The sequence below is a fragment of the Eurypyga helias genome, unplaced genomic scaffold (assembly GCF_000690775.1).
Source record: "Eurypyga helias isolate BGI_N326 unplaced genomic scaffold, ASM69077v1 scaffold17120, whole genome shotgun sequence".
In the NCBI taxonomy this organism is placed as follows: domain Eukaryota; kingdom Metazoa; phylum Chordata; class Aves; order Eurypygiformes; family Eurypygidae; genus Eurypyga; species Eurypyga helias.
This window is the reverse complement of record NW_010226471.1, coordinates 1-11,011: the sequence shown is the minus strand read 5'-3', so window position 1 is coordinate 11,011 and position 11,011 is coordinate 1. Positions and strand designations below refer to the sequence as shown.

General features: G+C 46.1%; 1 protein-coding gene across 1 annotated transcript; it reads right to left on the bottom strand.

Annotated features, from left to right (window-relative positions):
* Window positions 1-1,074: 1,074 nt before the first annotated feature.
* LOC104510907 (acetyl-CoA acetyltransferase, mitochondrial-like) lies at window positions 1,075-9,215 on the bottom strand (the record flags this gene model as incomplete). The annotated part of the gene is made up of 5 exons (XM_010153310.1): window positions 1,075-1,218; window positions 3,653-3,753; window positions 5,037-5,132; window positions 6,042-6,159; window positions 9,168-9,215. Coding segments are annotated over 5 exons (507 nt in total), but the record flags the coding sequence as incomplete, so codon positions are not given.
* Window positions 9,216-11,011: the final 1,796 nt, after the last annotated feature.

Here is an 11,011-nt window from a genome sequence, read left to right as displayed (position 1 = left end):
GTTCCAACACCGACCCCTGAGGAATTTAATCAACCTGAAAGATTTGTTCTTCCATGGGTTTCTTTCCACCTCTCATTTCTGTAGGAAACTCAATGAATCAACACCAAACCCTTAACAACCTGTTCCTTCAGCTCTTCAAACAAGTTTACTTCCATGCAGTTGAAGAATTTAAACTCTTCATAGCCCCAGCAACTCAGTCTATTGCCAAAACACCGACATCCTAAGCCATCGGATGGCCCTTCCTGGATATGCTCACACAGACTGTTAAGGTTTTCCAAGCAATCTACAGCTGCTACAGTACAGACAGAAGGTGCTGAAATGGTGTACCATCCTACTAAACTTTGTGTACGATAACCCACTCCTCGACATTTCCCCGCATACAGGATCTAGCAAAGCCGCTGTGGACATTCCTATAAAAATCCATTTTAGCTGACACGTGAGAGTGGATTTCAACCAACAGCCGTTCTCCTGTATACCCATTTACCTGAACTGATCGCTCAGCAGTGCCCGACAGTTGCCAATTACCACAGAGAGAGGTCGGAAATACTCATAAACTGGAAGCAGTGATTCCCATTTCAAACTGTTCTTCCCTATCGTCGTATCAGTTGTTTCCCAAACCCACCCAAGTCCGCAGTCGTTAGTCACCCTGCTGCCCAGGAAGCCCATCAGCTGACCCAGACTTTCCAGAAGAAGATGGAATTAGGCACTTTGGGGGAGGCAAAACAAACACGCCAGCCTGCTGAGCCAACAGAGTAGGTGCTCTCAGACACGCCAAGTCCCAGCCACAGACAGCAACAGCAATCCATCAGCGGCGGGTATTGTTTTAAAATCCCTGCTCTAGGCTATTCAGACTGCAATCAGACACAGGTAAATATTAACACATAACTGGCTATTCTGCTTTGGCCTTCTGTTACTATCAGAAGCCTGGGATTGCAAGATTTTTTCCTCCTCTATTAGTTATTCCTCATTTCCAGGTTTGCTACACGAAGCAGTTTCATAACAATTACAAGCAACCTCCTCAAGGCTGCATCGGGTCTGTGGTTGATGCTTCAAGTGCTGGGCAGGAATATTTACCATGTGGATGTGGTTATAAGCATCTGTAAGCCCGTCTTTTACGATCAGGTCTTCCAGCTTCACCCCTCCGTAAGGCGTTGATCCTCGGCTCATCGTATAGGGAACGTTAGACATGCTCTCCATCCCACCAGCAACCATTACGTCCTGCTCAAAGGAAACAACATCGGTAACAACGCAGCGTGTTCTCGACCACTCCTTCTAGAGACAAACACTAGCAAAAGCTTAAGCGTGAACGCTTTATATTTCCAAGGAGTCTTAGAGAAAGAGGAAGAAACCCTTTTCAAACTGCCTTGGAAAAGCCAACAGCAGGAACAGGTGAAGGCAGTCGATCCACCCTGAGCGAACAGCTGGACTCTTGTCTCATACGTAATTCCAGAAAGCTGCAAGAGCCGTGTCAGTCTCTTGCACTGGTACTTCAAAGGCTTCCAAGATCAAATTATACATTTTACTTTAGTTTCTTTTTCTGTAAATTTCTCATTTTTGTTCCTCACTAGCAGCCCCATATCCCTACAGAACAAGCAACAGTCAGAATGTGGGAGTTCAACAAGAAGAAACAGAGATTTACAAGTACCTGCAGTTTTACCTAATATCGTTTCATCTTACTGTGCAAAGAAAGATGACTTATAATAGGGTTTTTTATCATCTGAAAATGGCAGCAAAAGATGGAAACGTTAAGGATTACTGAACTCAAATGAAGCTGAAACATTATGGGCATTTATAAATTCGTATACTTCTCAAGCTGAGACAAAGCAAACAAACAGAACACCAAGCTGTAAGGACCATACGTGCACCTCCTGTCCATCAGGCTACGCCCCCAAAATCCCTAGGACCTCAGGACGTGAAGAACAGACACAGTTGTGTTAAATGGTGTACGTGAAACACGGATAAATACAGACACAGCAGTGTGAGTGTTTGAGAGTTCAACAGCACTGTCATATAACGCACGAGGATTTTACATCAAAACAGCAGTAAGACAAAGATTAAAGCTTTCTTGGTTTCTTTAAATTCACACTCAGAGAAATAATGCTTTGGTTTGGATAGATAATTAGTTCCAGGAACAGTGACATGAAGGAATAAAGAAAAGAAAGACGGCTGGTGACAAACTGGAAAGGCAGATAAATGGGAAAGGCAGCTGAGATACGGAAGCAGAATAGATGAGAGGAACAGGAGTCCCTGGCATTTCAATTCCAAGTGAAAGACCCAGAGGCAGAGTTAATGCAACTGTTTATCTGACGATGTACACTGGCTCAGGGCGCTGGCAACCATCACTGACTCACAGCACAGATACCTCACAGTCGGCAGCCAGGAAAAACATACCAAACCCCCACTAATCTACAGATCTACGAGACTAGGAGCTGGCCGAGTCCCCGCTTTGGCCAGGACTGGCAGCACAGCGTGTCTGATGAGCTCAGCTGGAAACGCCAGCGCCCTTCAGAGCGCATGGCCCGCACCTGTCAAACCAACCAAACGCACCACCACCCTCATCGAGCCGTCGGGTCTAAGTTGCTGGATCCAGACAGCGCTGTTTACAGGGACACGCTGGGCCTGGCTCAAAGTCCAGTGACAAGACTTCCAGCGAGTTCAGCAGGCACCGGACAAAGTGCCGCTCTCTGCAGAGCAAGGCCAAAGCAGTAAGAAGTTGCCTAACGCAGCTATACTGTTATTTTCACAGAAGGGACAACAAAACTTCAATATTTTACTTTTGTCCTTAAAAAAAAAAAAATAACAGCAAGTACATTTCTCACTAATGAGGCACTTTGTAAACCAAAAATGTGTATTAAACGGACAATATTTTCACTTCAGAGAAGGGGAGATGCTGCCAAAATGCTTTGACTAGGGAATTAAAACAAAAATTGAAATGTCTTTCTTCACATTCACACCTCTCCCATATTCTTTGTTGCACACCATTTACAGCTTGTGGAAGATGGTGTATTCTCCCATCCTCCCACTGCTGATGCTATTTTTCCCATCGTACAGAGACTCTTAGAACACAGTTGACAGAGATGAGCAATTTCCCACCAGTAAGCTCTATTCCACGGAAATGCTTATTCAGCAACAACAGATCCCACTTCTTCTGAAACAAGAATAAAAGCCTGAAACATCTTTAACGTACTTGGAAACATCGTTGCTTTAATATACGTATTTCATTCATTCAAGTGTTTGAAGTGTCTGAAAGTCCAGATGAAACGTGGTTCATCAAAAACTAAGCCTATACAAATTTCTTCACTTTTTCAAACCAGAAAGCTTGAAAATTCCATTAATTATTTTTTGGGGTTGGGACAGGAGAAGAGCAGTAAGGAGAGGGTGTAAATACACACACACACTTTAACTGCTCAGCTCTAAAAATACATCTGACAATTTCCTAACTACAATACTTACCTTTCTTTTCTGTTTTAAACCAGAACATGCTTAAATGACTATAAAATGAAGGTTGCATAAGCAAAAGAAACCCTCACTACTTAGCTTTATTATCCCAAGTCAAAACACGGTCCCCAGTCAAAGAGCACAGTCATTAGTAGGACAGCATCTACATTAGTTGTGTGGTTTTTTCCATAAAACAGCACCAAAATTCCCATACCTGGCTCCCACACATCAGGCTTTGTGCTGCCATCATGATCGATTTCATTCCTGACGCACAGACCTTATTGACAGTTGTAGTAGGAGTGCAGATTGGTAGACCTGGGTCAAAGAAGTTGTGCAAACAACTGTATCACTTAAAGGGCAGAGTAACACTTCACAGGTATCCAGCAGTATTTCATATGGGACCAATTTTTACCCATGCCCAGGGTGCCCAGCTTGCACTGTGTAGCCTTCCAGGGCGATTTATCTACCCTCCCCCCTAGCTGCTGTCCTTCTTGGAGACTCCTAGTGTTTCCTCCCCTCAGACACACACTTGTGATAAGGGAGCAAGCACTTGAGGAATCAGAGACAGAAGATCAGGGAAGTGACTCCTCTTGACACCCCAATCCCTGCCTCTGTGAAAACTCAAGATGGAAAGGGCAGAAACAAGCTGTAGAATTTCCCGGCTGGTAGCAAGAGACACCCCAGAAGGACAGGACTCTAACGCAAGACTGGAAAGGCCAGAAGTGCTGGGTGTGAGCCATAGGGCTATTGCTGAGTTGCTACCGAGTGTTCAGGGCAACCACTCCAGGCTCTGCCGTGTGCGGGCGGGCTCAGGACCGCCACTGCCTCTTCCCTAGGCTTGCTCTCCAGCATTATGACCAGCCACCAGCCCATCACCTCCACCCCACCAGTGAGACAGGGAAACAAGCCAGGGCAAAGAGAAGAATCATATTCATCCCTTTGCCTCACATGGAAGCAGTTCCTTCTTTTTCAAACAATACAGGGACAGAGCCAAGAAAGTATCCAGTTCTTCCCTGACCCACAGACTGCATCGTGCTAAGGTATGGAATCCCTACAGCAAGAGGGAGAAGAAAACAACTCCTGCACCCGTGTAACATCTGTGCTGCAGTTAATGTGACAGAGTGAATCCTTCCAGGGACAGCTCCAGACTCCACGGGAAGGTGAGTGCAATGACATACTCGCTTCTTTCCACCTCGTTCATGGAAACTCCCTGAGCCCTTATCCAATAAGGCTTAACAGTAACGATACACTGAAGGAAAAAAGTCTGTTTCATGAAAGATTCAAAGAGCAGCATCCCTCATTATCGTGAAGAGCTCCGGAAGTAGCAGTCTGGTCTGCAGTATGGGCTTCTCCAGGTCTGCAAACACCGCGGGCAGCAACATCCACTGAGCAGGCGAACGTTGATTCCCAAGGACGCGCAATTAGGGCCACTTACACGAGTACAACGTATACCCTTCACCCACTACGGGGGAGAGAGCACACACAGGCTCTCCCGACAAACGGCTGGGCACCACTCTGCTTTAACTCGGAGCTCAGTAATCTACACTGTCTACATAAAGACAGAAAACCTTTAACCCCAGAGACAAGATAATTAATACCTGCACCCAGGACTGCTTGTCTTGCTGGAGCTTGCCCTTGTCCAGCCTGCAATACATTGCCCATATACACCTCCTTCACTTCCTCTGCAGGGATACCTATAAAACAAAATTGGTTTGATCCAGGATTCTTTGCATGGACGACATAACTCCCATTTATGAACCTTCCCGTTGAAGTTTCCTGTCAAAGATGGATGAAACATGCTACGTCCAACCTGTGTGCTAAAAGCAACACTCAGGCTCTCCTGGGGGCACCCCAGACCCTCACCCTCAATTCACAGGACACGACGAGCTGGTGACCCCCCGAAGAACAGCATTCCCTTGTTACCCTGCGGAACAAGCTACAGTTAGCTAACTAATGCAAACACTTCCAAGTCTCACTTGTCATCTGAGAAGCTCAATTTCCATGGACAGTTCAAGGCACAAAGCTTTCTACCTGCCCCAATTATGTCTAAAGAAACAGTTTTGTTTGTTTAACAGGGATGAGGCAAGGCCACAGCTAGCTACCCCCAGACAGGAAGGCCTGCATCTTAACAGCCCTGGTGTTCCTGCATCATATGCTGCTTCAAGAAGCCAAATTTGTAGAAAATTAACCCTCCCCTCCCCCTAAAGGACTTATTTGCTAATTGGAATCCATCAACAGTCCTGCAAGCATAAGCACCCATATGAAAAACAGGCAGGGAAAGGAAGGGCCACTGGTTCCAGCAATCAGTAGCCTTCGCATCAGCTTAGGTGTGTCATAAACCCCCACCCCAGAACAACAATTAGCACATTCAATTGGATTTGGATTAGCACAGATGTCCCTAAGTAATATTCTGCTCCTAGAAGCAGCACTTAATTCAGACTGAAACAAAGCCCAGCAGTCAGTGTAACTTAAATACCATTTGTGGATAAAGACTTAAGAGAACCACAGGATTTCTGCTTATCAAGCAACTCAGGAGACAGAGACCGACACCGTTCTGAGCCACCTGAGGTTTTCTTTGTCACAGAAAAAATATTTACACATACCTGCTCTGTCAATTGCTCCCTTAATCGCAATGGAACCAAGTTTAGTGGCTGGCAATGAAGAAAGAGATCCTTGGAAAGATCCAATCGGTGTCCTTACGGCGCTTGCTATCACCACCTCCTAAGAAGAAAAGCATGGAGTAGAAGTCAGAGCCTCTCTCATGCGTGCACACGTACACCAGTACTTCTTAAATTTATCCACTCTTTACTCTTTCGTTCACGCCAGCTTCCCTTTCAGCCTGCAAGTGCTTCAGAGCACCAAAGTAATCTTTATTAATGCACACAGCATGGGGAACAGATGTAAGGAATTAGAGCTCTGTGTGCAGTTGCGGTAATACAATTTTGTTGGGATCACGAAGCTGTGGTGGGATGGCTCCCATGGAGGGACACAGGTTCTTCAGGACAAGCCAAGGAGAGAGAACGGCTGGAGTGCACCGAGCTCAGCCTTGGGATGGATGATGCCTGAAAGAGTCCCAGGGCCCTGGAGAGGTGGAAGCTGGTTAATATTTGAGGATTACCCCCTCCAAGCTCAAGTGCAGTCCATTCCAATGAGCAGGAAGTCAGGTAAAAATGCCAGGAGGTCTGCATGGATGACCAAAAAGGAAGCATACAGAAGGTGGAAGCAGGCACACGAAACCTGGGAGACACTGCCTGAGCATGCAGTGACAAGGTAACGAAAGCCAGAGCCCGACTGGAATTGAATCTGGCATGGGATGTCAGAGGTAACAAGAAGAGCTTCTAAGAACACCCAGGAGGCACAAGTAAGCCTGGAGAAAATGTGAGCCAGCTGCTGAATGGGGCAGAGGGCCTGGTGACACAGAACATGGAAGAGGCTGAAGTACCAAACGCTCTCTTTGCCTCAGTCTTCAGTAGTAAGATCGGCCTTTGGGAATCCCAGAGACCAGGGGGGACACGTTTAGAGCAAGGAAGATGTACCCTTCTACCCTGTAGAAGATGACCAGGCCATGGGCCCTGCTGTGATGCACTCGTGAGTGTGGAGGGAGCTGGCAGATGTCTTTGTAAGGTCACTCTTGATAATCTTGGAATGGTCACAGTGATTTTGAGAGGTGCCTGAGGACTGGAGGAAAGCAAACATCACTCCTGTCTTCAAGAAGGAGAACCCAGGGAAGTACAGGCTGGTCAGCCTCACCTCAATTCCCAAGAAGGTGATGAAACAAGCTAATCCTCAAGACCATTTCCAGGCACATGAACAACAAGAAAATCATCAGGAGTCATCAGCATGGATTCACCAAGGGGAAGTCATGCTCAACCAACCCGATAACCTTCTACAGCGAAATGACTGTCTTGGTAGACGCAGGGAGAGCAGAGGACATTGCCTAGACTCCAGTAAGGCTTTCAACACTGTCTCCCCTAAGATCTTTACAGAGAAGCTGTCGATGGATGGGCTGGATGAGCAGTGAGGGGGACTGAAAACTGGCTGAATGGCTAAGCCCAGTGGGTGGTGATCAGTGGCAGGAAGTCCAGCTGAAGACCAGTGATTACTGGTGTACCCCAGGGGTGAACACTGCATCCAGTCCCATTTAACATCTTCATTAACGATCTGGATGCTGGGGCAGAGCGTATCCCCAGCAAGTTTGATGGTGGCATCCAGCTGGGAGGAGTGGCTGAATGCCAGGGAGTGCTGCTGCCATCCAGAGGGAACTCAACAGGCTGGAGAAATGGGCTGACAGGAACCTCAAAGTTCAACAAGGAGAAGTGCAAAGTCCTGACCCTGGTGAGGAACAATCCCAGGCACTGGGACATACTGGAGGACACCCAGCTGGAAAGCAGCTTTGCAGAAAAGGCACTGGGGGTCCTGATGGACACCAGGTTGAACATGAACCAGCAGTGGGCCCTTGCAGCAAAGACGGCTAATGGTATCGTGGGCTGCCTCAGGCAGAGCACTGACAGCAGGTAGAGAGAGGTGATCCTTCCTCTCCGCTCAGCACTGGTGAGGCCACACCTGGAGTGCTGTGTCCAGTGCTGGGCTCCCCAGTACAAGAGAAACCTGGACATGCTGAAGAGATTCCAGTGAAGGACCATGAAGATGCTGAAGGGACTGGAGGATTTGAAATAAAAAGAAAGGCTGAGAGAGCTGGGACTGCTCACCCTGGAGAAGAGAAGGCTCAGGGGGACCTCATCCATGTATATTAATTCCTGAAGGGAGGGTGCAAAAGGGACGGATCCAAGCTTTTTGCAGTGGTGTCCAGGCACAGGACCAGAGGCAATGAGCACACACTGACACACAGGAGGTTCCCTCTGAACATCAGGAAACATTTCTTCACTGTGAGGGTGACCAAGCACTGGAACAGGTTGCTCACAGAGGTTGTGGAATCTCCATCCTCTCAAAAGCATCCAGGTCCCAGCATAATGCACAAGCGGTGGTTTAACACATGGTAGGACATTCAGGTCTATACTCAGTACCCCCTCAAGAAAGATTTACTCTTATTTTGCCTCTTAGTGCTACATCAGCCTGTCTACCCGCTAACCCTGTGAGAGCAACATGAGGACCTGGCACCAAAGAGATGCCTGTTTCAGACCTCTGGCTGTGCCGGGACAGCTACTGAGAAGCAACAATGAATGCCTCCAGCTGTGCTGGTGTGAGTGGAAGTTAGACACAAAGCTTTACAGGGTCTCACCACAAGTCCTTTATTTAGAGGGAGAAGCAAAAAAACTAAGAGACAAGAAGGTATCCAAACAAACAAAAAGACAAATTATGCTTGTTTCAAACCCAAAAGTTCTGTCTCTGTAACCTCTTCATCATCATGATTGAGTTCAGTGCTCCTAACATACTTCTCATCTTTCACCCTGTAACAGCAAGTTGCAGGCTCACATACAAATAACCTCAAGGGGATTAGTGGGCATCAGCTATGTTTTCCAGTAAGGGGCAGGCAGCTGCATTAAGCTGGCTGACACACTTGTGTCCCACAGTACCTAACAAGCAGCAAGCCAAACAAAAAAGGAAATCTGACTTTTATTCCAGATTTTGCATCAAGGTGTGACTCGGGCACAAGTCACATTGTCCACCAAAGAGATTTTCTGTAGTAACTTTCTTTAAAAAAGCATCGGTGATTAAGAAACAGATTTAAAACAGCAATTTACTGCAGTCAGATGGTGCTTTATACTTACATTCAAAGTGCGCTGCGATGCGTAGCCACGGCTTGTGTACTTCAAAGCCTGAAAATAAAAAAGTCCTCAGAATTCCATATGGAGAAAGCCAATACTATGACACTTCAGCCATGTACCATTTTCACAGAAGCTACAATTTTTAAAAATAATGACTAAGAAACACTGGAAAAAATACTAAATTAAAAACCATAAAATTACTTTTAAAAAACATGCAGTCATGTACACAGTCTCACCCTAAGATCTGTGATAAAATATTTTCTGAAGAATAAACAGAAACTGACTTAAAAACAAATCCCAATTCATTTTGGCCAAATCTGTTACATACACAAATAACATATACCTAAACCAGGGAGCAAGTGGTGCTATCTAGAAGTTTACTAGTCCCTCTGCCTGCTTCTCTGGACTGTGGTTCGTTTATTCATTGCCAGCATTAACTTCACTGCTTTTTAAACAGTGGCAGTTTGTGTCATTGGCATTTCATGAACGAAAATGAGGATAATGGATTCAGAATGCTAGAGCAAAATATGAAAAAGAAAAAACAAAACAAAGTTATCACCTAAGCAGGCTAACTTGCCAGCTACTAGCTTCATCTAATTAATCAGTGTAAAGATACAAAGCTACAGCTTTAGTTCATATACTAACAGAATCACCTTTCAATTAGTGGTTTAAAGTATCAAGAGTTTAAGCCATTTCTTTAGACAACATTTCAGTATACTGGAGACTTCTGGTCATTACTGGGTGAGAGCTAAACAAATGCTAATTAAAAATGAAAACTACTCATTGACACCGCAAAACCAGTATCAATTTTATAAATCCATACACGCCTTCTGGTATTGCATCCAAAGTACGAAAATGCTGATTCTCTCTTCATCTGACAACCTTCAACCAACAAAACACTTTTTTTTTTCCTACTGCTATTCAATTAGTTATTTCTTTTTGGAAGTTCAGGTTGTAAGAGAGGGTGGAAAGTTAAAGTTAAACTTCACCCTGAAAACAAATTATGTTGCTGCAGGGCTTTAACAAGAGGGCTTTCAAGGGTTAGTGTGCAAACAAAAACCAAAACCCAATGAAGTGACATGGCCTTAATGTGCTACAGCTGAAGGTTGCCTTTGTAGTAAACTGGGCACACCAGACAGCAGTCTTCTAAGTGTAACTGGCATCTGTCAGTAGTGTTTGTGCTTTGTCAGTTACAGACTTTAACAAAACACTCCCACGGTTAGTAAAAAACAACCTTCAGCTTTGCATAGGGTAATACAGATGCAGTGCAACACAGTGCAGATGCTTTACCTGACTTTTTCTTCCTAATGATAGAATGGTTTGGGTTGGAAGGGACATTAAAGATCATTTAGTTCCAACCCCCCTGCCATGGGCAGGGACACCTTCCACTAGACCAGGTTGCTCAAAGCCTCATCCAGCCTGGCCTTGAACCCTTCCAGGGATGGGGCATCCACAGCTTCTCTGGGCAACCTGTTCCAGTGCCTCACCACCCTCTCCATGAAGAACTTGTCCTGATATCCAATCTAACCCTCCCCACTTTCAATTTAAACCCGTTATGCCTAACACAGCTCTCTTAGCAGTGAGAGGACCCTCAGCACCCCAGGCCAAGCCAGGCCAATGAAGTCAGCAGTGCCTCAGTGCAACGCTGCAGCAGCCCCAGCCAGTATCTCAGCTTCCCGCTGTCTTTCTGAAGAACCTACCTCACGCACATCACGTCAGTGCGGTTCTCTACCCGTCCCCTTCCCGGCGCTGGTAGAGAACGCCCCCGACCGCTGCTCCACGCCATGCTTGTGGCGGAGGCAGACACAGGTGGACACAAGGGCTTTGCAGGGCAGCGAGGCACGAAG